At 39.0% G+C, this 27,502-nt stretch overlaps 1 protein-coding gene across 5 annotated transcripts in view; it reads right to left on the bottom strand.

Annotated features, from left to right (window-relative positions):
- The window catches only part of LOC132492080 (contactin-associated protein-like 3), a 154,578-nt gene that overhangs the window by 89,867 nt on the left and 37,209 nt on the right, over window positions 1-27,502 (bottom strand). For all 5 annotated transcript variants that reach the window (XM_060101288.1, XM_060101289.1, XM_060101293.1 and 2 more), the window contains exon 3: window positions 12,738-12,885. In XM_060101288.1, coding sequence (XP_059957271.1) covers window positions 12,738-12,885 — 148 coding nt within the window. The remainder of the gene's footprint in view (window positions 1-12,737; window positions 12,886-27,502) is intronic.

Below are 27,502 nucleotides of genomic sequence, written 5' to 3'. Positions count from 1 at the left end.
GCTTAATTGTTTCTGAACAAGCAGCTTTGACTTTTAACAATTTCCACATAAGCAGTCACTTTGATATACTTTTGTCTGTCCATAAAGACACACATAAAGACACCAGACATACTAAATACTACTTTAAACTCATATTAAAATGTCTTCAGTTAACAGGATGTATTTTTCTCCCAACATTTTGGCCCAGTGACAGCACAAAAGGGCACACCTATTTTGTGTTGTACCTTAAGCATACTATGAAAATTGTTCTGCTGCAGCAGGCCATTGCTACACTGCTGCCATGTTCTCTTGACTTTATGGCAGTGTCCTATCTTTCCAACTATCAAGGTCACTTGCACTCAGTTTATATTAAGTAGTTATATTTTATCATTAGTATAAAAAAGACAGTGAAACCAACTGAAGACAGAACAAGATACACACAAAGTCATTTTTATTACCCAGAAAAATCTCATATTTTTCCTATTTCACAAGTAAAAAGAAAAGACATAATTGTCCTTTAATTAATAATACATTTGTGTCATAAATAAAGGTCTAAGAGAAAGCCAATAAAATATGAAGCTGACGTCTTTCAAGTCAATGATAGGATGTTGTTTATTTAATTTCACAAAAAGTTGTGACTAATGTATACTTGGACCTGCATTTTATTGAGATTAAAATATTTCCAGAAAACCCTTTATGTTCACAACTTAGAAGAATCATCCATTTTATGCAGCTACCTTTTGAAAATTCAGAAGTTTGATTCACATACATAGTGTAAAATAAACACTGCACTCTGTCTATAAGTTGTGTAAGCAAATAATTATTCTTCATTGCATAATTAAATAAACATGCCTGATAAAAACATAACTGTCAAATTCAAATGATTTCCCTTAGAGTATTAGATGACAAACTAATGAAAACTTGATAATAAAGAATTTAAATGCTTTCACATTTTTGCAGTACAGTTTATGTGTCACTGAAAGGCAATGATAATAACTAAGGCTTATTATTGCAGTTAGCTAATAATTTTTTTTCCGTAAATGATTTTGCCGGGTTATTTTTGTTTTATTTTATGTTTTTTATTTTTTTGCTGTACGCGGGCCTCTCACCGTTGTGGCCTCTCCCGCTGCGGAGCACAGGCTCCGAACGCGCAGGCTCAGCGGCCATGGCTCACGGGCCCAGCTGCTCCGCGGCATGTGGGATCTTCCCGGACCGGGGCACGAACCCGTGTCCCCTGCATTGGCAGGCGGACTCCCAACCACTGCACCACCAGGGAAGCCCTGCCGGGTTATTTTGATCGAATAATTTTTGTCCTCATCTTCCCTGTTGCTGTTTTGCTTTGTAATAGTAATATTGATCTTCTTGGGATCAGAATCTTCTGGAGTGTTTGTTAAACACAGATTGCTGGGCACCATCTCAGAGTCTCTGTCTAACCAGGTTTGGGGTGGGACCTGAGAATTTGCATTTCTAACAAGTCCCCTAGTGATGTTGATACTGCCTGTCTGTGACTATATTTTGAGAACCACTGCTCTAGAGCACCTAAATTATATTTCCTGGAATATTCCCCTCAAGCAAAATGGAGTAGTGAAAAATTTATTAGGTGATAGAAACACAAAAGAATGGCCTTAAAAAAACTCTTTTGTCCTAATGTTTTGACTTTCCTTCTAATGTGATCACTAACACTTGTACCTAGAACAATTAACCACATGTGAGTCATCAAATTATATCTTATGAGGCAGATTCAACATGTATTTTGACAGATTTTTTAAGCCTCAAGTGACTAAATTATAATATAGAGAGGTAGCCAACTGAGTAAAGCAAAACCACTTAAAAATAATGTACTTTGTAACAGTTCTGAGATTTTAACTAAAATCTTAAATGATAATAAACTTAAGCTCAATTCAAGAGGTTTAATAGAGATAGATAAAATTCAGGAATTGCTTTTAGAAGTCCGGAATGTCAAGCTTCCCATATCTCTCTGCAGCCTGTTATTGTACAGTCCCATGAGCTAATTTTTAAAGATTTGTTGAAAAATGAGCTTAAAAACCAAGAGTAGGTGACAGAGAGCACATGTCCCTGCAAAGCCTAAAATATTTGCTGGCCAGTCCTTTACAGAAGAAGTTTGCCATCCCCCAATCTGCAGAACCATCCAGTGATGGTTGCTGTGCTTGGTTTCTGGTTGTTAAGCAGTAAGAATGAGCTCACAACCAGACATTCTGCAATCTTTCTATGACTGAAAAATTGAAAACCCTATTTTATATAGGAAATCACAAATTTCATTATTTTTTTTGACCTTCGTGTTGCATAATTCAATACACTTTGTGGCTATTCTTGAATATATATTTTATAAGGTAAAGAAGAGGTCAATACTTCAGATCCTGGCTATATATTTTTTGTATAATATTAAAGATTGGTTTCTATATAGATAGTCTTCCATAGCTTCAAATTCTACCTTGGCAAGCATTTTGCTTTGGCAAAATATAGTTTTGTTATTAAAAGACCATTTCCTTTCCATCCTCCCACTCCCCCAACCCCAACCCAATTTCCATCCATTCCACAAGTACAGTTTTATTTTCAGTTGATATTGATGTAGCACCTTCTAAGTATCACAAACTCTGCTGGATGCTGGGATAAGACATGGCCAGACACGGCCCAGCCTTCCTGGAGCCGATGGTTCTTCCCTCACTTTCTCACTTCTACTGTCGTGAAAAAACATATTGCACCTGTGATATCCTAGTGTCTTATTGTGGGTTGCTAGGAAACTACAGTGACAAGGAAATAGCTTACAGCCTAGGATGGAAGTAGGAGAAAGAAAGGCTCTTCTCTAGTGAAAATGTTTGAAAAGAATGCAAAATATCAAGGTATTCTAGGTATCGTATCATCACACAGTACCCTTCACATAAAATTTACACATAGTCATCGGAAAGTAGGAACAATGCTTCAAAAAATGGGCTACACTGTTAATCAAGAAGCCCTCCAGTTAAGCCCACAAAATAAATAAGAATATGCATTATCACAAGATGATTTCTAACAGGAATGTTTAGATTGGAAAGTCAATTATAGGCCTCATCATAGAGAATCCATTTTATAAAATGTCATTTACTAACAAATGTTCATAAAGTAACCTGAATATTTGAAAACACATTGGCAAGTCAGTAAATACATTTAAAAAAATTAGCACTATTTTCTCAAACATGATTTGTAAAAGCAATAGATTAAAAAATATAAATTAAAAAAATACACTCATATTTTGGGATAGAGAGTATTTTGCTCAGTAGGTCATCAGCAGTGAACTCTCCAAGTGTGGATGAGGGAGAGCCCCAGGTGGCCCCCCTTGAGCTTAATCTCCACTAAGTAGAGGCTTCCTTGACCCTCATATCATTGACCACGTAGTGACCTAGAGAAGCCAACTTTCAAGTCTCAGAGGTCACTGGTAATGAATGCTAAGGTGACCTTGTTTCTATCGGTCCACTAGCATGAGATTTTTGCTATTGGACTGTTGTAAGAACAAATAAAATTTTATATGTCCATAATTAATACAAATAATCCATCATATTTATTTGAATGAAACCACCAAAATAATGCATTAAACTACCACTTAGCATCATACTTAACTTTTATAAGAAACCCTCATGAAAAATGTTCTTGTATGTAATTCAACTATTTAAATAATTGGGGTACTTGACACAGAAGTCACTTATTATGCACTGAAATAGGAAGCGATAGTTTCCCCTATTGTAAGAGTACAGAACCTACATTCTAAAAAAGAGTAGGAGGAAATGTGATACTTAGTTGAAAGTAGAAAGTGTTTTTCCAATTTTACATGATTTTAATTTATAATCATTAGTTTTATTAACTGAGGCTATATTTTGATAACCACATCACTAACAATATTATTAAAGTAAACCCCACATATACCTGCCAGTTAGGGAAGGAAATATATTTTACCAGTAGTGAGACTAAATTTGTGCTGATATATTTACAGCCTCTGGATCTGTTCCCACAAACAGCCCTTCATAACACAGAGTAGTCGCTCAGAGAAAGGACTGTGGAATTGTCCTATAAGGGTTTGAATACTGGTTCTATAGTGGAGAACTTACTTAACCTCTCTGTGCCTCAATTTCCTCAACTGTAAAAGGATAAAGAAGTCTCTCCCACACAGCACTAATATGATTACTAAACAACTTAATATCTATACAGTGCCTGAAACATGGCAAGTCCACAATGGGCATTAGCTACATGATTATTGTTAGAGCAGTGGGCAAAGAAAAGGAGGTGCAACAACAGTTAAAACTGCATTTATGACTCCTGCTTCTAACCAAGATGGAGTAACAGGGGCCAGATTTACTCTCTCACTTGAAGCAACCAAAAAAAAAAAAAAAAGGAAATAAGATAAAACAATAGTTTTCAAGTTATTTGACTTCAAGCAATAAAGGAGAGTGATGTTGCAGAGAAGAGAGACACACAAGATAAGCCCTACAACTCCTTGGGGCACTGCATTAGAGCAGGAAGGAGAAACTGGGGCAAAGCCCAGCAAATTCCCTGAGTAGAGGAGACAGAGTCAAGAGCCTGGTAAGAACAAAGCACCTGAAGTCCATAGGCAGAGGTTGGAGAGGAAAAAGATGAACAGAGGGAACACTGGTGATCTGTAACACACGCCTCTTGAGCTTTCAGCAAAGCACTGATTAGTGCACGCAAGTAAGGAAACTCATCAATGCTGGGAAAAGAAACATCTGAAAGGATTAACTGGAAAATAGTGCTAACATGAACATGGGGTTGGGAATAGTGCCCATCATATCATCCAGACTGGAAACCTCATCGTTCACTGTCCTTAGTTAGAGTACTCAGAAGGGTCTTACCTCCGTAGTGAGCCCTAGACTAAACACTGCTCTGGTGTGAGTGAACAAATTTTAAAAGCAAGACCTAAAAGGATCAAATCCCCTTCAATTCAATGTTTCCTGAACAAAGCTCAAGCATATAAGAATACAAAAATATCCAATAAGCTAAAAATAAAAATGTCTGGCATTTAATCAAAAATTTCCAGGCATACAAAAAAGTTGGAAAGTATGACTCATATTGAGGAAAAAAAATCAATTGAAACTTACACAGAATTGACACAGATTATTATTAGCAAAGAAAGACAATAAGGTAGTTATTATAACAGCCATCCATATGATCAAAAGTCAAATAGATACACAAAAGATACTAAAATTTGAAAACTCCAATGTCTGAGATGAAAAAATACACTGGGATTACTGGCAGGTTAAACACTGCAGAAGAAGAAATCAGTGAACTTGAAGACAGCAATAGAAATATTCCAAGGAAATAAAAGGGGAAAATAATAATTTAAGAAAATAAATAAAACATCAGTGAGGTGTGTGACAAAACAAAATCAAGCAACCTAATATGTGCTTTAACTCATATATGTGGTAATTGAGTCCTTTAAGAAGAGACAGGGGAGGTTAGAAAAAATGTTTGAAGAAACAACGACTGAAACTTTCCAAATCTGATGAAAACTATACAACCACCGATCCAAATAGCCTAATGAACTCCAAACACAAGAAACAGAATAAAACAAAACCAAAGAACATCAGAAACAAATTGCTCAAAACCTTAAAAGCAGCTAGAGAAAAACAGATATGTCACACTCATAGAAACATAGACACAGATGGCTGTAAATTTCTCACCAGAAGAAAAGCAAGTGAAAAAACAGCAGAGCAATATTTTGAAAGTACTAAATGAAAAAATGTCACCCTAGAATTCTATATTGAGTGAAAATAATTTACAAAAATGAAGGTGAAATAACAACTTTTTTCAGACATATAAAATTTGAAAGAATTTCTCACCAGCAGATCCACACTACAAGCAATGTTAAAGGAAGTCTTTGAGGCAGAAGGAAAAGGATACATGGAAATATGGATTAATACAAAGGAATGAAGAATACCAAAATTTACAAGGCAATTATCATGTAGATTTTAAATGTCTTTTATGTTGTTTGGTTTTTTTGTGGGTTTTTTTTTGTGGTATGCAGGCCTCTCACTGCTGTGGCCTCTCCTGTTGCAGAGCACAGGCTCCAGACGCACAGGCTCAGCGGCCATGGTTCATGGGCCCAGCTGCTCCGCGGCATGTGGGATCTTCCCGGACCGGGGCACAAACCTGTGTCCCCTGCATCAGCAGGCGGACTCTCAACCACTGCGTCACCAGGGAAGCCCTAAATGTCTTTTAAAAATAATTGAAAGGGTGAGACTTCTAAAATGGCTGAGTGAGAAGCCTGGCAAATCCTACCTCTCAAAAGCAATGATAAAACTTGAAAAAAAAATGTTAAGGCTAACAACTGAAGGACAATGGAAACTGGCCACAGACATACAACAGATCTAGAAGCATATATTCAAGAAAATCTACTGAACCTCGATAAGGACAGTGGGAATCTGTGTTCTTTCAGCTAGAGGCTGCTCCACCCCCAGGCCCTCGGCACTGAACTTCTACTATGTTTCTAGGGCTGTGGAGCCAAGCACATGGAAAATTTCTTCACAAGGGACACTGTCAACAACAGCTCTCTCAGTGACAAGCAATAAGGGAAGGCCAACATTGCAGCCAGCCTGAGAGTTCAATGCTGTTGGGGGTAAAGCACTGACAGGCTGACCAGCCAGACACTTAACAAATTTAGAGGAATTTGGAGGAACCAAATTTGTACCAGCAGTCAGGGAACACATCTCTGAGGAAGAGATATTTAAGTGGAGACCTGAATGATAGGATGTGGACAGAGAGGTGAAAAACTTGGGAAGAAGCATTTCAAGCCAAGTAAACCACTTACGCAAAGAAAAGAGTTTGTTGGCAAGTCTTGAGTTGCATTATGTGGGTGAGTTGAGTTGGAGAGATTTGAAATGACTTAGGGTATAATTTGGAGACAGCATATTCAGAATTTGATATTTTTTAGATGTGTAGGGACACATGTGTCAAAGGTGATTCCCATGTGTCTAGTGTAAGTTCCTGTGAATGATGGAATCATTAGCCAAGACAAGGAAAACTAGAAGAAGAATAGGTTAAGGGGTGGGGTGAATCAGGTCAAGAAAGCAATTTGAAACACATTAAGTTTTATGTACTTGTGAAAGAACAATGTTCCTGATAAGAGGTTGATTCTGTTTTCTTAATAATTGGTCCTATTGTCCAACTCTGAGGTTTTTTAAACATCACAGGTCATTTCAGGATTAAAATTCTGGTAACAAATTATAATATTTTAAATGCCTAGAAGTTATTCCTTTAGACTAATTTAGTTACTATAACCCACTTTGTTCTGCTGCACTTTATTAGATGTGTATTTGTATGTCTTTCAATATTTACTTTCAGCAAAAGCCTTAGATGTATTCCTTTAGATGCAATAATTTGGGAGGTGATTAAAAATAAATCAGTGAGTAATTGTGTAATAACTTTAATTGAAATTAAATAAATTAAAATAGCACTAAACAAATGTCTATTACATACAAAAGTATGAGAGGATGTTCTGTTTCATATAATTTTAGGGTTAATATTATTTTAACTTTAATATTTTTCTACTTAATATCAGATAAAACCATAAGGCTATATTATCAAAGTTTAGCAAAACTTCTCATTTTTACCCTTAGATAAAAATCTATCTTCTATTTATACTTGAACATAAATTGAGAATGAGAAACCTATGCCCAAGTTTAGCTGGTCGACGAAATATAGACATTTCCCCTCACCTGCACTGGCTCCCTAGCACCTGGAGGACAGAAATTGTGCCTTACTCATTGTATTCAGCAGGGGGCCTTGAATGGGGTAAAAGTTCTGTAAACACATATTGAACTGAACTGACACTTTTTCTAATTGAGTTTGAGTATTTTCTACTGTTGCCATAATTGGAATGGATGATACAGATCAGCGTTTTCTCGTATGACTAAAGACCATTATTAACTTCCAGAGTTTTTCTTTGTCATGGTGACTATTTCTCCTTTCATCCTATGTTCTTCTGTTCCTATTAATGCATTTTCTAAACTGAAATCTACTTAGACCAGAACCAGTACTGAACAGAAGGAAGTTCCATATGCAGACTTTTCTCTTGATATTCTCCCTAAATATTTCAAAATACACATTATTTTTATAGAATGTTAACAACAGGTTTATAAATTTTGACACATATTGATGTTGTTATATAAAACCTACATTTTTTCACTGTAACAGTCTATGTATTCTTTTTTTATTATTGGAGTATAATTGCTTTACAAAATTGTGTTACTTTCTGCTGTAAAATGAAGGGAATCAGCTATATGTATACATATATCCCCTCCCTCTTGGACTTCCCTCCCCACCCCCATCCCATCCATCTAGGTCATCACAGAGCACTGAGCTGAGCTCCCTGTGCTATACAGCAGGCTTCCACTAGCTATCTATTTTACACATGGTAGTGTATTTATGTCAAACCTAATATCCCAGTTCATCCCACCCTCCCTTTCCCTCCCTGTGTCCACACGTCTGTTCTCTACGTCTGTGTGTCTATTCTTGCTCTGCAAACAGGTTCATCTGTACCACTTTTCTAGATTCCACATATATGCGTTAATATGTGATATTTGTTTTTCTCTTTCTTACTTACTTCACTCTGTATGACAGACTCTAGGTCCATCCACATCTCTACAAATGACCCCATTTCATTCCTTTTTATGACTGAGTAATATTCCATTGTATATATGTACCACATCTTCTTTATCCATTCATCTGTCAGTGGACATTTAGGTTGTTTCCATGTCCTGGCTATTGTAAATAGTGCTGCAATGAACACTGGGGTACATGTGACTTTTTGAATTATGGTTTTCTCAGGGTATATGCCCAGTAGTGGGATTGCTGGATCATATGGCAGTTCTATTTCTAGCTTTTTAAGGAACCTCCATACTGTTCTCCATAGTGGCTGTATCAATTTACATTCCCACCAGCAGTGCAAGAGGGTTCCCTTTTCTCCACATCCTCTCCAGCATTTCTCGTTTGTAGAGTTTTTGATGATGGCCATTCTGACCAGTGTGAAGTGATACCTTATTGTAGTTTTGATTTGCATTTCTCTAATAATTAGTGATGTTGAGCATCTTTTCATGTGCCTCTTGGCCATCTGTAAGTTTTCCTTGGAGAAATGTTGAGTTCTTCCACCCACTTTTGGATTAGGTTGTTTGTTTTTTTGATATTGAGCTGTCTGAGCTGTTTGTATATTTTGGAGATTAATCCTTTGTCTGTTACTTCGTTTGCAAATAATTTCTCCCATTCTGAGGGTTGTCTTTTCATCTTGTTTATGGTTTCATTTGCCGTGCAAAAGCTTTTAAGTTTAATTAGGCCCCATTTGCTTATTTTTGTTTTTATTTTCATTACTCTAGGATGTGGGTCAAAAAAGATCTTGCTGTGATTTATGTATTCTTTTAAATAAACACAAGATTTTAAAACAGGCAATCATATGTTCTATTCCCTTCTTCTATTCCCTCTTAACCAATTTGATTTTCAATGCCTGATTTGACACAGGACTACAGTGCCACATGGATGACTGGTAGACCCCCATGGGGCTTACCATTCTGTGCCTATCTAGTCCAGGTTTCTAATAATTTATGCACTCTTTCTCTCCTTTCTTCCCTACTCCTTTCCTGTCTTCCTTCCTTCCCTCTCTTATTCAAACAATAAACACAGTGATAAACATAAAATTACATTACAGTAGTGGGGCTAATACAACACAATATGACAAGGAACACTTGAGAATGACACAGAGCATGAACACGGGAAGACAAAGTAGATGGCAGAAAAGAAGGGACAGAAGAGACCCAAAAGATGACTAACAACCTCGTTAAAGAAATGAGGGTGGAGCTGGGGATGATTATCCAGATGTGTGGGGCTTCAGATACCTGCGTCAAGGATGTCAACTTGGAATTGGTCAGACAGTATGTAAATGTTGTTAAAAACTTAAGAAAGTGGATGAAAACTCAAAGAGAAACCCTTTTAGAGTGGAACCCAAAGCCTAGAAAAAGTACATAAGGAATGTGGACATTGGATGGAGGGGACTGCTAGAGAGGGGTGGGGCGAGGGAAAGTGAGGAACCCCATGCCAGACACTAGCCTTGGTATGCAGGTCAGCAGGGACTCTAAGAAGACCCCATGCACTCCATTTCTACTCTAGAAATGGGGGAAGGGCTTTTCAGTTAGTGAAAATATATATGCCAAGCCAAGAAGCCATGAAAATCTGCAATTTTTACAGGAATAGTAAATATCATTGTGAATGGAATGTAAACAGATGAAACTGAAAAGAGAAGTTGCATATAAGAGACATTAAATGCCAAGATAAGCATTTTGGACATTCTCTCACTATCAACAGAGCAGTGGAAATACACATCAAAAAAGATAATAATTATCACTTTGAGCTGTAAGCCATATCACACTAAATTACTGCCAAAAATAAAAATGCAAAGTACTACACTTGAATAATTATTAATAATAAGAATGAAGACAAAACAGAGCCACTACTATTGAGGAATGTATTTTGTGTTGTTTTACAAATAGTGGTGATTATTTTCTGTTTGCATCTTTATGCTAGGAGTCCCTTATGCCCAACAGCTCGTGTTTGCTGAATTTAGGATGCACGTAGGTTCCATGACAGCTGCACAGCCAACGGGCCCTTCAGGGGACCAGACACGCAGCTTTGATCTTCCTGGTACTGACCTCTAACCCAAGAAACTAGAGTAATATCTCCTCAGGAAGAACGTCAAGCTAACGGCAAATCCCCATCAAAGAGCGTGTTCTGCTTTGAACTCAGTAAACCTCAAGTTGTTTCCAGAGTAATGGGAGAAGGAGATGCTAATTTCACAGGATCAAAGAGAAACTCTAAATATCAGGTGTCCTAACCATTGCAGCAGTGAGATCCCAGAAACAAAAGGATGAAAGTTAATGATCAATGGAAAGAGGGAAAATAGATTCCACCATCTATGCTAAATGTTCCATGGACTCATAAATACTAGAGAACAGAGGTGGGGTTAGGAAGCAGAGCCAAAGTGGAACAGGTCATTAGGAAGGGGTATGAAACAGAGGCTGAAGGTGACCCTTGAATATGGGATGGGTGGCTTGGTGAGGCTCACCTCCAGAACCACCCATTGTCTGTTGGGTTACCAAAGTGGAAAGGATACCATTGCTATTCAACATCTCAGGTCCACCCCCATCCCTGAACCATGAGAACACTAAATTCCTGCTCCCACAATGTATATATGCTGTTTCTTCCTACAAGCACCATCCCTGCCTCCTGTCTCACTGCCCATGCCCTCTACTTTGAAAACCGACTGCTGGAAAGGTTCCTTTTCCCACCCAACTGACTGAATACTCTATTCCCCATGCCCCATGTTCATGTTACAACATTTTATATTTGTTTTGTACAATTTTATGACTTCTCATAAAATCCTGACAAAGAAATGAATAATTTTAGAAGCGTCCCCCACAACCAATACAGTTCTCTGCAAATAAATAAATTCATATATGACAAGTGAGGGAGTAAAGAAATCAATGTCTGAATAGTATGGTAGTTATGAAAACAAAATTAGGAAAACAGACAGTTTTAAATCTTAGATTCAATATGTAATAGCTCCAGCAAACTTATTAATTTCTTCAAGGTTCAGTTTCTTCTTTCTCTGAAGCAGTGAGATTACTACTATACTGAATTCATTTGGTTGGCGTGGGAGATGAATGAGAAAACGTCTGTAGGAGGTAGGATCTGACACATTAAATATCCTGTATACGGTAGATCTTATGGTTACACTTTTCTGCAAAGTTAATGCTCTGATGAGGTACAGAATGAGGTGTGACCAAAAACCCAAGATGTTCCCATCCAACTTATTCTTTGGGTTATTATCCAGTTTTCTAGAATATTGTTTTTTAAATTAATTTTTTCATTTTGTGTTAATTTAAGAAATACTAGTATATTCTGGACCTTCAAAATGGCAGCTGTAGAGTTGATCCCCTATATATTTCACTGAATGCTTTTATGCTCATGTTTATGCTCACATTGGCTGCCAGCTTTTTTACTTTTATCATCAGTGGGGAAAAGAGGGAAGACATAATACATAAATGATGTTCAAAAGAAGGTTCCAGGACTTCCCTGGTGGAGCAGTGGTTGAGAGTCCGCCTGCCGATGCAGGGGACACGGGTTTGTGTCCCGGTCCGGGGGGATCCCACATGCCATGGAGCAGCTGGGTCCGTGAGCCATGGCCGCTGGGCCTGCGTGTCTGGAGCCTGTGCTCCACAACGGGAGAGGCCACAACAGTGAAAGGCCCACGTACCGCAAAAAACAAAACAAAACAAAAAAAAACCCAGAAGGTTCCACAGTGATGCAAGTAAAGTAGAGGGAAAAGTGAGTCATCATGGTGAACAGGGAACACGACGACACCTGCACTCACCTGTGTTCCCACAGGAGGATCATCCCAGTGTCAGAAGACAGCACCATCAATCACAATAAGTAACTGTTCTTGCTTTGAACTTTGTTCATTTTATGAACTGCCTGCTATGAAACAGATATTCTGCTAAGCTCTGCGAATCTAAGATTCTAAGGCTCATTTCAGGTCCTCCTCTGAATTCAACCTTAAAATAACTATAATATTATCAAGACTTTCCCTAAACCCAGTTCTACATGCACAGGTATTTAAAAGGTGGAAGACGTCAAGTTCAGTTTTCAATTTGGTGTTTAGAACACATCACTCCGTCATTGATTTCCATCAGGGAATAAACACCACTTACTGTATGCACACCCATACACTTCAATCCTCATCCCAATCCTGCCCTTGGGATTCCAGGTTAAGGGGAGGAAGCGCAGGAATCTGGCTTCGAAGGGAGGCTGGAGTCTGTAGTGCACCACGCTGTCTGCATTTGTGTTTCCTGGAAAACCCTGGGAGAAAATGGAGAGAGGCGTCAATGTGTCTGCAAAATATCGTCTTCCTGTTGTCACCGCACATGCTAATGAGCGATCAATGCTTCATTTTGTTAATATGCAAATGGATGCTTGCTTTTGAGAAACTCTGCTAACATTTAAGAGGGATGTGACAACCTCTCTTCAATGCCTGGCTTAGTGACCATCATCTAAATTTTCCTTATTTGCAGGGTAGTTTAAGTTTCAATGGCAAAATTAAAGCAGCTATAAACCTGCTACTTTTGAAGGCTTGCTTTTGGAAAGTTACTCATCCCCTAAATCATTTCCTAGCCTCCAAGCAGTCCAAGACACTCACAAGGTCAAGACAACCTCACATCCAGGACAATCAAGCACAATGGTAACCTGCAGGTTTTGCGATAAGAATCCTAGATCCAAAAATTTGAGAGCTGGAGGGGGGACCCGATCAGCGTTCTAGTTCAAAACCCATAACTTATAAATGCAAAACTCAAGCCTGAGAAAATGAAAAGATTCTGTGGAGGCAGGACAGCTATTATCCAGCATGGCCAGGACAAGATCCTGGGGCTTCAGATTTCAATCCCTGTGTTCATTGTGTGCTGTCAGGCTGCCCCAAGTCATCAGCATTTAGGGGGTGCTTGGGAGAAACACATCAATGCCACCTGCTACAAGACAGAGGTGTGCTTTCTTAGCCGCAGTCATCTGGCTTCATGCTAGAAGGGGTCAGCATGAGAGCAAAGGAACTTGTTATAAGGAGTGTGACTTCTTTTTCATGGTGTTTTTTTTTCTTTTTTTTTTTTGCAGTACACGGGCCTCTCACTGTTGTGGCCTCTCCTGTTGCAGAGCACAGGCTCTGGATGCGCAGGCTCAGTGGCCATGGCTCACGGGCCCAGCTGCTCCGTGGCATGTGGAATCTTCCCGGACCGGGGCACGAACCCATGTCCCCTGCATCGGCAGGCGGACTCTCAACCACTGAGCCACCAGGGAAGCCCCAAGGTGTTCTTTTTAATGTAAATATCAGCAAGAAGGGAAAACAAAGAATGCATGATGTTGTTGTACATCTAGCATCTTAACAGAAAATGTTGCCCCATCTAAGACCTGACCAGTTTAAGCTCTGAAAACAGAGTAAGGGCTCTCAGGTATGGGTCTCTTCTGAAATCTACTGTCAAATGTAAAAACTATCTAAATTTCACCAATTTTTTGGAACCCACAGTGAAAACATAAAATGTAGTATATTTTGGGATGGGTCACCTTCAAGTTCTGCACTCTTCGATTTCACAAATTTTTATTATCCAGAAGTCAAAGGTGTTCACATAATAGTTCTCCATTTAATAGTAATAAAATGAGGGAACAAAAGAGGTCGATGCTTTCTCATGCTCACTTGCACGAGAGGGACAAACCCACCTACCTGCCATGCAGTTAATACAAACAGCCAGATATAATTACACAGCCCAGGAGCAAGACTCTTTAGTTCTACCAAAAATGATGCTTGCCTAGTTATTTAGCTTTGTGAAATGCTGAGCCAGGTTTAACAACCAGACCAAACAAAGCCAGTAATCAAGTTTGTGAATCATAACCACCCGGTTGATTTCCTTGGTATAAATAGCTGGAACTAAAAAAAACAGAAAACTCAAATGTAATGAGACTGCATGTCCCAGACATTATAAAGAAAATGGTTAGATTATAAGCCTATAAAATTCCTTACACTAACTCATAAAAATTCCAGGATAGAGAACCCTGTTCCTACTTTACACATGAAAATGCTGACTTCCCCAAGGTCACAGAGGTAACAAGATGGAGAAGGATTTTGCGGACGCTGGTTGCCACAGGTTAACTCTGCATAGGACTGCCTAGTCCACTGTTGAGACTCTGAACCTAGAGTAGGGCTGCTGAGGAAGCACGGGTGGCTCTTCGCTTCCATGGAGGACTTTTCTTCCTGTTCCTGTGAGCTTCATTGTTTCACGTGTTAGAACAAACTTCTTGGTTAATGAATGAAACACCACCATGGAGGCACTCTATCATTTCTCTTGTTCAATGAAAGTGAAATCTTTGACCTACATCATCTTTTCTTTCAAGTGTTAACAATCGTTGTGCCAATATCAGGTAAGCTCTTTTCACTGCCTCTATGCTCCAAAGAAGAGCTCAAGAATGTCCACTCCCTGTCTTTACACCGGACCCCAGGCTGATGTGGGTATAAGCAGCATTTTCCCAGCTCCACCGCTGCCTAGGGCGTGGCCTTAAGCTGGTAATACCTGCTGCAAGTCACAGTTCCCTCATCTACAAAACCAGTTCGGTAAAACCTACTTTAAAGATTTGAGTACTAATTAAGTGATATAATGTCTGAAATGTAACCCACCCACTGCCCACCTGGAGGTAAATGCTCCAGGAGTGGTGGATGCTGTGATTGTGGCTGTGGCTGGTGTTTTGGTTATTACTGGTGCATTTGGTAGACAGAGCTCATCTTTCAGACTCTGCATCCCGTCTTTACCTTTAATCTCAGGTTCAATGTCCAAGACATCCAGATAAACAGTCAGGAGAGGAACATTGCCTCCTACATTTGCTGCAATTCTAAGGTTATAATTCAAGGTAAGACGTAAAATTGATATTTATTTTAGTAGCTGACAAAACTTGTAAACTTCAGCATAAACTACATAATGAAATTATTTCCTAGGAATGCTACTTAAATTGTTTTATTTTCCTTATATATTATTACTTCTTTCTGAAGTATTTTGTTTATTGAATACAAACTCTGAAAACTGTACTTCAGCTTGGTGTGATGACAATGCCCTACAGCAAAAGGAATTTCTCTTTTTGTTTTAATGAAATTTAAGACAGAATACTCTTTTTTTTTTTTGAGACAGAGTACGCTTCAAGAAATATTTCAGGTGAGAATAATCGATGTTAATAGTATATGAATAGAGGAGATTAAGAACACACTCTTTACAACTTCTGAGATCTGCACACAAAACATTCATTATATGTGATTTTAAACACAATCAAATATTTGAAATGTATGTACCTATGTATACATATATGTATACCTATGTGATTATATTAATTAATTCTAATTTCAAGAAATTACATTATTTTTGTCCTATATAGAACTATCAATAGTTCCTTTGAATATAAATAAATGATACATTTCTTTAAAGATACAGAAATCTAAATGAAATGAGTTTGGAGTAGAAGGGATCTCTACTAGCATGCCACTCAGACATTTGGGGCTTATTACTGAAATAATCTCATATTTTTTACTAAGCTAATGTTTATCTTTTAAAAATGTGGCATAATCTATTATTTGGATTATATAATTTTGCTTTGGTGTTTCTAGAACAGACATAAATGTACAGGCTGAGCATAGAATGTCGGGAACAAAGGCCCATTCTTGCTTTGTTCTAACAAGTGAAAAAATGAAGCTCATAGGAATAGGAAGAAAAGTCCTCCATGGAAGTGAAGAGCCACCCGTGCTTCCTCAGCAGCCCTACTCTAGGTTCAGAGTCTCAACAGTGGACTAGGCAGTCCTATGCAGAGTTAACCTGTGGCAACCAGCGTCCGCAAAATCCTTCTCCATCTTATTACCTCTGTGACCCTGGGGAAGTCAGCATTTTCATGTGTAAAGTAGGAACAGGACTCTCTATCCTGGAATTTTGATGAGTTAGTGTAAGGAATTTTATAGGCTTGTAATCTAACCATTTCCTTTATAGCATTCCTCTGTTAGCTATTACAGAATTAAAAAAACAAACCAACAAGTCTCTTCCCACTATTGATCACCAGAAACACTTTAGTTTGATGTAGACTCAATAGTCAATAGCTTAAGGACATCACAATTGAACGTTTTATCCACTATTAAGAACAAACATTGTTTGATAAAGTTTTCAGTTTCTACAAGCATGTTTTTTAGCTACTTGCAAAAGTGACTAGAGACTGTGGCTTGTGGTCCACTCACATGCTATAAATGTATTTCCAAAATAGTTTATTTAGAAATTGATGATGCTTTTGAAAAGCTGCCAAGTCCTCATTTAGCTGGTTTAGCAATCACATCAGTGGCATCTAAACAGTCATGAGAAAGGATCGGTATGAGGCTCATGTAGGGCCATGGTTTCTGGTGTAATGTTGAGTCATCACGATGCTGTATTGAACGACCTTCAAGATGCCTATAATGCATTTATCAGTTTAAGTTTGAAGTATCTGTGACTTAAGAAAGACTTTTACATCAATTCTTTACTTCAAAATGTGAGAGGCACTGCTTAAAGCAATAGGTCTCAATGCATTAAAAATAAATGAAGATTGTCTCTACTCTCTGTCACTAGGAAATCAGGGATTCATAATTCAAGCACACTGTTAAGAGTATTTTACCACCTCTGAGGTAAGGGGTAGGATGTTGTTGGGATTAAAAGGGCACACAGAAATACCCAAGTTCTAATTCTGGTCTTTTTAATTGCTGGACCGTGAAGATCTTAGACAAAAAAATTTTATCTTCCCAAGTCTCAGCTTCTTCATTAGTAATGTGGGAACAGTAATAAGTATTATTGTTAAAAATAATAATACTCCATTCCTGTTATTTCCAGAGGTTCACAGACCATTAAAAAGTATACTAAAATTACTCCCTATAATTAGACAATGAAAAAGTCGTACTAAATTGCTTTACAGCAAATGGTCTTGTTAATTATTTTTAATATTTTCTTGAACTGCAAAATACTACAACATTTATACATGAATAAAATTGAGGAAAGTATCCTTTCACTTTAGTTTTATCGAGTGAACTAAAAATTCAGTAACACGGTTTGTGATGCCAAATATGTGACCTGGAGTGAGTCACTCACTCTTTGAGACCTTGTTATAGGGAAGAACCAAATCTGACTACATGTTGAATCTGTTCCTTTTACTTTAACCTTTGCTTCCAGTTGCTTTTGTTCACTAAAAGGACACTGTCTATACATAATGGCCTGCCTCGGGGAGCCCTGCCCCTCTGCCTGAATGTTAAACCAAAGTGCCTTTGTTCAGGGAAACATCTGGACTCTGTCCACCTGTGGATGGCTGCAAGAAAGAAGAAATTAGCAAGAAAGAAGAAATTAACAGATCCCCTCCCCGAGGCTGGCCATTCCAGGGGATATATGCAAAACTTATGGCCTTTTTACTTTACTTCCTCATCTCCTCCCCCTCTCTGTGCTATAAAAGAAACTGGCATCCAAACCCCAGTAAGATGGTTATTTTGAGACCTTAGTGTGACATCTTCTCAGTCGTATTCCTTCCCTCAATACGTCATCTCATCTCTGATTTATTGGCCTGGTGTGCGGTGAGCAGAATGAACTTGGACTCGTTAAAAACCTCAGTTTATCCAGATGTGGGTGCTTTGTACCAGGTGAACTCTAAAGTTTTCCCTTGTGTAGATATGTTTACCTCAACACGTTCCAGAAGGTAAAAGAATAATCTTTCCTTCTGCTTGATTAAAGTAAGCAAACATCTACCTAAAGTGCACTTAAAATATTTGCTTTCCAGACATTTATGTAATATATTCTGTCATGAAAATCTCAAGTTGTGGTCAATGTGTTGGAAAAAGTATGCACTTAATCAGTATTTCCAGTTTTGGTTTATGGCCTCTTGGTGGAAGCAAGTCACGAGAGTCAAAAGCAGAAAGAGACAACCATCTCCGTGTGTCCCACCACCTTCTCCTACAGCAAGAGGGAACCCACCTGCCCCATGGCTGAGCACAACTACACCACAGAGGAACTCACAGAGCCTGGCCCTGAAATAATCCAAAACCCAGGGCCAATGCAGATATGGGAAACTGGGTCCTAAATGTTGCTTTTAATTGACATGCCTTTGTTATCTGTATTGTTCAGACAGCTACAACGTAAACATTATAGAAATATTATTGAAATCAAGTATTTTTCAAACACATTGCTAAAGTTATAGGCTTTTACTTTTTTTTTTCCCCTCCTGCTTGAAATATTATTAATCTAGGATGGAAGACAGCTCACCCTTCCTGTGCAGCAAAAGTACAGCTCAAGTTTCTCAATACTCTTTCCTTCCCAATCTTTCTAAATGATCAGGAAGAAAACTTTTTAGAAGACATCTGGGAACATATCTTTTGCTGGCAAAGATGTTGAAAACAGAGAAAAAGTCAGCAAAAAATTACTTCCAATGACATCAAGACCATATTTTGAAATTGTTACCGACCAGGGTTCTTGGCGACCTTAAACAATAAAAATTGATCAAAGGTCAGGCAAGAAATTCAGGCAAGGCTTTATTGGGGCCCCTGCTGCAGCAGGGCGGAGCGTGAACAAATAACAGGTTCCTTTGCTTGCTTGCTCCCTAAGGGGGGCGGAGCTTGTTCCTTATATGGCAGTGGTCCCCAAACCTTTTTTTTTTTTTAGTTTCTTTTTTTTTATTGGAGTATAATTGCTTTACAATGGTGTGCTAGTTTCTGCTTTATAACAAAGTGAATCAGTTATACATATACATATGTTCCCATATCTCTTCCCTCTTGCATCTCCCTCCCTCACACTCTCCCTATCCCACCCCTCCAGGCGGCCACAAAGCACTGAGCTGATCTCCCTGTGCTATGCGGCTGCTTCCCACTAGCTAGCTATTTTACATTTGGTACTGTATACATGTCCATGCCACTCTCTCGCTTTGTCACAGCTTACCCTTCCCCCTCCCCATATCCTCAAGTCCATTCTCAGTAGGTCTGTGTCTTTATTCCCGTCTTACCCCTAGGTACTTCATGATCTTTTTTTTTTTCTTAGATTTCATATATATGTGTTAGCATACAGTATTTGTTTTTCTCTTTTTGACTTACTTCACTCTGTATGACAGACTCTAGGTCCATCCACCTCATTACAAATAGCTCAATTTCGTTTCTTTTTATGGCTGAATAATATTCCATTGTATATATGTGCCACATCTTCTTTATCCATTCATCTGTTGATGGACACTTAGGTTGCTTCCATGTCCTGGCTATTGTAAATAGAGCTGCAATGAACATTTCGGTACATGACTCTTTTTGAATTATGGTTTTCTCAGGGTATATGCCCAGTAGTGGCATTGCTGGGTCATATGGTAGTTCTATTTGTCCAAAACCTTTTTGGCACCAGGGACCGGTTTCATGGAAGACCATTTTTCCATGGACCAGCAGGGGGTGGCGGGGGGGGATGTTTCAGGCGGTAATGTGAGTGATGGGGGGGTGGCAGGTGAAGCTTTACTTGCTCCTCTGCCACTCACCTCCTGCTGTGCAGCCTGATTCCTAACAGGTTGCGGCCTGGGGGTTGGGGACCCCTGTTATATGGCGTGAGGGTAGGGGTGTGTCCAGGGGTCGGGCCAGAAGGGTGGCTTAGGTGGTTTGCCCACCCCTTAGGTGGTGTTGTGTGCAGGGGACACATGCAGTACCCTGTTTTTGCTCTGGGCTCTTCAAAAGTGGCAGTTGGGTTTTTTGGTCTTTTGTCCAGAATTTGCCCCAACTGGGCATGCACGTAGTTATTTTTAGTCCCATACAGTTTCTTTGTATTTTGTTGCTGGAGGAGAGGTGTGTCGAAGTGCAAGCACTGCAGCACTGCAGCAAAGGGCCCCAGGTCCCAGCAAAGGGTCCCAGGTCCCAGCCTGTCTCAAAATCAACATATGGCTGTTGAAAACAATACTAGAACACTGCAAATAAAAGTATGTTATTTGATACATGGCACAAATTTAGTTCTGACAAATGAATTGGCTTCTAAACTTCAAGATAACACAAAAGAAGAAAATGAAGTATGGTTAGTGTTATAAGGAATGTCTCAAATGAGTGTTGGGTAGTGGGCATATTCTATTAGCAGCTTCAAGGAATTAAATAAATTAATGAAATTAAAGGAATTAAAGTATTTAACTGTGAGTCTAGACTGTTTTAGGAATACTGGGAGAATAGCACTAACCCAGTGGCCTTCTGTATATGTTGAAAATAGTAATATGCACATTGGGTGATTTGTACAAAATTTAGGAAGATTTCTCATTAAGAAGTTCCATTGACTTAAAGTGATACCAATATGTGTTTAGTTCAACATTAAACTACTTCAAATGGTAGGGAATTCCTTTAACCTACTGTTATGTTGAAGCCCTAACCCCCAGTACCTCAGAATGGGACTGTATTTGAAGAAAGGGTCTTTAAAGAGGTGATTAAGGTAAAAGGAGGCCATGAAGGTGGGTCCTAATCCAATCTGACTGGTGTCCTTACTAGAAGAGGAAATCTGGACACAGAGAGGCACCAGGGAAGTGTGCACACAGAGGAAAGACCATGTGAGGACACAGCAAGAAGACAGTCATTTGTCAGCCAGGGAGAGAGGCCTCAGAAGAAACCAACCCTGCCAACACCTCGATCTGGGACTTCTAGCCACCAGAACTGTGAGAAAATAAATTTCTGTTGTTTAACCATCTGAATGTGGCATTTTGTTACTGCAGCCCGAGGAAAATAATACTCTTAGCTTCTGAATTGGTCTTGCTGAGTGACTTGGATCAGTGAGTCCCTTATGGCTCCAAAGAGCCACAATCCATTATACTCATGACCCCCAGGGTCTCACAAGGTTTGTATGCTAGGTGGGTGCCATGTTTGCTACCGCTCTCTAAGTGTACCTTATTTCCAAAGTAGTTTAAATTTCTCCTCAGACCATCACTGACCAGTCTAGTTCTGGCAAGCAGAAGGCACTCAGGGGCATTGTTGAAATTCAGGAGTTTTTCAAGTTTAATTGTGTCTGCCAGTTGAATTCCCAGAAGAGTATGTGGCTGAGAAGGACCATGATGGTGCCTCCTAGCTAACTCAGACCATCCTTAACCACATTCCACACCATCCGTGCCTAACAGACACTTGTTAGTTGACTCAATTTTCAGGGCCAGTTGGTCATTTCTAGGCCTTTCCATTCTTTCGAGTGCAAGCTCCTTGTTTTTTCCTATAGAGAGGGCCAGTTCAGAGGTGTCCTCTGAGTCATCACTCTTAAGGACTCAGGGAAATTACCCTGAGTCCTTATTTTTGAAATGTGGCATCACTTATTTTTGAAATGTGACAGATTAAGCGCCTTACAAGGGAATGACCATTTCTTAGTTAATGAATGAAGGGCCTTGGTCATGCCCTCCTCAGGAGCAGAGAGCCTCCAAAGCTTCAGAAGGACTTGGTCTGTTCTGTCCACCTTAGCACAGGACCATGCTGGTATTTTCAGGTAAGAAACTAAGGGTGTTAAACCAGATCATCTTATTAAAATAATAGAATATAAGATTGAAGGAAAGCTCCAAGGTAAGACAGACTGAAGGAAAGGAAGAAAAGAAATCAGAACCAAAAGAAATAACAGTGATTACATCACAGGCCTGAGTCACCATCCTGAGAAAGGCTTGCTGGTGTCTAGGAACCTGGATTTGAGGAGGGCTTTCACCACTCCCAGAATTGATAAGAGTGGCTCACTTGCTGCCTAAGATGTTTATGCAAACAATGTGGTTGATGCTGAACACTTGCGTTCCTTCTGGAATCTGGGATTTTGATGTGTGCCAGGGAGAGGGTGCCTACATGATCATCCCCCATCAAAGCCTGGACTCCTAGGCTGAGGCTAAGCTTCCCTGGCTGGCAACATTTCACACATGTTGTCCTCATGGCTGGAGGGCTTAAGCGTGTCCTGTGTGGTTCCATTGGCAGAGGACCCGAGGGAGCTTGCCTCTGGTTTCCTCCAGACTTTGGCCCACTTGCCTTTTCCTTTGTTGACTATACTTTGTGTCCTTCTGCTGTAATAAATCACAGCTGTGAATATAACCCTATGCTGATTCCTATGAGTCTTTCCAGTGAATCATGGAGCCTGGGAGTGGCGTGGGGGACCCCAATACAGGAGTGATCACGGAGAACTGACAGAGGTAAAGAACCCAGAGCGGAATGCAGCCTGGAGACATTCCCTATAGGACACAAGTCACCTCCATGAGAACTTGCACAGAACAAGCTCTTAACCTAGCATCCTCCTTCCCACCTGTCACAGATGGGCCTTTCATACCAACAGGAGATCTGTTCTGCATTTCCACACTTTCAAGTAACAATCACAGGTCACAGGAAGACGCATGACACAACATACTTATATATACAACATATACAACATATACAACATACTTATATATTCCTGTTACTTTATCTAGTAACAGGGTAACTCTACGAGGCTACCTCAAGATTTGGCTCTTTCGGTGATTTCACTGCTTCTGAGAATGAGATTATTATCTTGCGCTCAATAAAACATACAAATAAATAAATGTGTTAATGTCTTTACTAACTGTTAGATTTTGGTAGACTAGTATAGGCTATGTGTGGTAGGATTAATTCTTAGATTTGCCAAGGCCCAAAAGAAGAGAACCAGGTAAGCATCAAACTTCACACTTCTCATCACAAGAAAAACAATGTGTAATAATGTGAAGTGATGCTTGTTAACTAAACTTATTGTGGTAATCATTTCACAATATATACATATATCAGATCACTATGCTGTACACTTTAAACTTACACAATGTCATGTGTCAATTACATCTCAATAAGACTGGAAAATAAATTTCACGCTAATGGTAGACATCTTGAACAAAAATTCCATTTTGCCACTGAACAACTTAACCCTTCTGAGACATTCCGTATGGATTTTTAACCTCTTTCAAGAAGCTAACTCTCCATTTTAATATTAGGGAGAAGTAGAAAATCCTTCAACAGTGGAATGAAAAATTCCTCCATTAAAAATTTTCTTCTCAAATCAGAATATTTACATTTATCCTACACTGTGTTTATAAGGGAAACATACTCACTACCACAAGATTTTTCTCTCATTTATGCAAAAAATAGTAGCTCTCTTACAGTGTTTGTCACAATTCTGATTTCAGAGGAAGTGTTAACTTAAACAGGATTTAGCCAAATATGTTTAAAAATATGTCAAGATCGGGACTTCCCTGGTGGTCCAGTGATTAAGACTTTGCCTTCCAATGAAGAGGGTGCAGGTTCGATCCCTGGTCAGGGAGCTAAGATCCCACATGCCTCAGGGCCAGAAAAGCAAAACATAAAACAGAAGCAATATTGTAACAAGTTCAATAAAGACTTTAAAAATGGTCCACATCGAAAAGCTCTTTAAAAAAAATATGTCAAGATCAAACAGCTGTTTTTAAAGTAATTGTGTATTTAAAGCTGTCTTGGTAGTTTTAGTGACAAAATAGAGATGCTTTTTTTCTCAGCATTTTAAATTTGAGTTAGCAATACTGTTAAACCAAAATGATTAGGGTCATATGGTTCACACTGTAATTTCAAAATTAACTCTTACACAAGAGAAGTTAATGTTAGAATAGGACAAAAAAATATATATTTGAAAACTAGGTTTAAGTAAATGTGAAATAAGTCCTTTGCAACATATAATTGCCATTTCATAAGAAAAGTAAAAGGCTGTGTGTTAGTCAGAGCAGAGGTCAGACAGTTCTCCATGGGTTTCTCACATTTCTGCACATCTTACAAACAGAAGCACCGACAGCCCTTTATTCTCAGCTACCTTTCCAAGGATGTTTATATAGAAAGCAGCCTTGTAAGATAATGTCTTCTTCCAGAGGTAAGGGCAAGCATGCTTACCTCCCAAAAGATTCTGATTCCCTGAACTTTTGTATTATAACCCACTGTGTGTGCAGGCATCCATCTGGGCCTAACCACACAGCCCCTGTGTGGCTCAGGGTCAAGGAGAACCAAGGCAAATATTCTGATGCCCCTGCTGCCTGCAGTGGTTTATGAGTAACCAAGTAAGTAATAGAGTCCTTTGTTTCTGACCCATAAGTCTTCTGTCTTCTACCTGCATCCATGAAAACGGCAGGCTAACTTGTTGCAAATAGGGCAAAATCTCAGATACTCCAAAGTTCTGGATGGTAAGATTAAAGTTCATCTCTCGGAAGACTTACTATAGAATGCGTATGAAAAGGTCTATGACTAAATAATCTATTTATTTCAGGTCACTATGCCAACATTTATATATTTTAACATATTGATCTGCTCAATATGTTAAAATGTATACGTATGTTTGTACTCTTTTGTTTTTTATTGATGCATGATTAGAAATTCTTCTTTGTTTCCTTTTTAAAAATGGTATGTATTGCATTGTGTTTTGATAGAAAATAACAATGAAAAAAAATGTAGTCTGTGGACTCACTAGTCAGAAAATCCCTGGTGACGTAAAAAATAAATAATAGACATGGGCACACTTGGCTAGAAAATTCAAATAGTACAGAAAAGCTTAAAGAACACAGAAGCCACTCTTTCCCCCAGCACCAACTTAACCATTTTTATGGTTTATTAAAATTGTCTTTTACTTCTGCATTTACTGCTTCCCATAAACCCTTTCTTTTCAGATTTTCTGGTAGGAAACTCCACAATCTAAGACAGGGAAGGCATCAGGTTCCTGGTTTAGGCACAGCAGCCACCATCTCTCTGCCATGAGATCCTTATCATCATTAACAATGTTCTAGGGAAGCTGCAGCTTAGGTTCCAGGCACTGGGGGAAACGTAAGCAAATACTTCCTCATTCCTCTTCCCAACAGGGAAGTGTGCTGGGCCCACAAGACTCCAGTCCCTGTCACCTGGAGACACCTTCCCCTTTTCTCTTCCAAAAGGGAAAGAGAAAAAGATCTACCATGGCCATAGTTAATCTTCTGAAGAGCAGATCAGGAGCTTATTTTTGCTTTAACCATTTAGAAGCAGGATCAACTGAAGTCACTATTGTGAACTGATGACCATTCATTTTTACTTAAAATGTGACATAATAAAAAGCATGCATCTCATTAACTATATGTCACATTTGCTCAGCTCTATATTTTGCTACACTATATTCTATTTATGTAATTTCAGTCTTTGAGTTTGTTTCTGTAGTAAAATTTCCACCTACATAAAATTTGACAGAATTGAAGAAACCTATACGATGCTATGTGAACAGCCAGATCTTTATCATTTTGAAATGTTTATATCCATACTTCAGTATGCTTTGATGATCTTATTTTCTTATTTTTAAGCTCAGAGTACATGTTGGACTCGTTAGATCTGCAGATTAATCTATGATCTTGTGATTTCAGAGTCACAAACAATGATGGTATTAGTCACCAACCAATTGCTAGTGTCAGGAAGCAGACTTTTCTTCTGCCCTATTAGGTTTAGTAATTAGGGGCCTGCAAATTAAAATGACAAAAGACAGTTTAACAGAAGAAGTTTATTCATATATATGGGAGCTAACAAGAGAAGTAACTATCTCCCTAAATGTTTAAAGTCAGAGGTTTATATATCTCACTTAGCAGAGAAAAGGGAAGTGGAAGAAAGGACTTCTGTGGAAAGAACAAAAAGGTTTCTTTAGGGAAGACAAGTGAGTTTTCAGAAGAATAACTGAAAGATAAGTAATTTTGTGATGATTTTGTGTCTGCACGTTCAAGGGGTCTTTCCTTCTTCTACACGAATCTCCTCAGAGAGGGGATTTGTGGTAGGTTTATTCTTGATTTCTCTCCTGGGAGTAGACCTATCTTGAAGAGGGAATCATAGAAGCCTCATTTCTCAGAAATGTCTACTTTTAGTCAAATAAGGAAAGCTCTTTCTGCATCTGTTGATTACCAAATGTTTTGAGCTTAAAATAATCTCCTTTCCAACTCTGAGGTTCCAACTGGGTCTCTAGGCATTCCTCCCTATATGTCCTCGCTTGTAATGTCATGAGACAGTGCCTACTCTACCTTGTACAGATAAGGAAACTGGCTCAGAAGGACTCAGTTACCTGCCCCAGGTGAACAACTAGCCAGTTTCAGAGCTGGATTATTACCAGGGACATATGAATCCATAGCCCAGCCTCTTAGCCCTTTGAGACATGATCACTCAAGAGATCTTAGAGGGCTTCCCTGGTGGTGCAGTGATTAAGAATCCACCTGTCAAGGCAGGGGACACGGGTTCAAGCCCTGGTCTGGGAAGATCCCACATGCCACAGAGCAACTAAGCCCGCGGGCCACAGCTACTGAGCCTGTGTGTCACAACTACTGAAGCCCGCATGCCTAGAGCCCATGCTCCACAACAAGAGAAGCCACTGCAATGAGAAGCCCATGCACTGAAACGAGGAGTAGTCCCCGCTGGGTGCAACTAAAGAAGGCCCGTGCACGGCAACAAAGACCCAACGCAGCCAAAAATAAAATACAACAACAACAACAACAAACGTTTAAAAAAAAGAAGAGAAATCTTAGAGCACATGTGATCCAACACTCTTTATGTTATTTAATAAATTTGTTTACCTCACTGTCAATCACTAAATGGGGGGTCTTGGACAGTTTTCTCAGCCCATTTGTGTCCCGGTTTTTCCGTCTGTAAAATGATTACAGTACTCACTTCAGAAACATGCTGTGAGGAATAGTGTCAGGCACCTAGTAAGTGCTAAGTACCTGCTCTTATTATTATTTACTTTATAGACGTCAATGCATTCTTAGAAAATATTCCAAGACTAAGTGTACAGAGTAAAACATGTAAATCATCTCTTACCCACGTGCCCACTCTCTTCCCAGGGGTCACCATCAGTGGATGTGTTTCTAGTCCTTTACCATCATAGTCATACATATTTTTAATCTGTGCAAACACTCATGAGTTGTCTTCATGCATTTT

Source organism: Mesoplodon densirostris, chromosome 6 (genome assembly GCF_025265405.1).
Source record: "Mesoplodon densirostris isolate mMesDen1 chromosome 6, mMesDen1 primary haplotype, whole genome shotgun sequence".
Taxonomy (NCBI): domain Eukaryota; kingdom Metazoa; phylum Chordata; class Mammalia; order Artiodactyla; family Ziphiidae; genus Mesoplodon; species Mesoplodon densirostris.
Note: the sequence above shows the minus strand (reverse complement) of the source record. Positions and strands in the feature narration are given on the sequence as shown.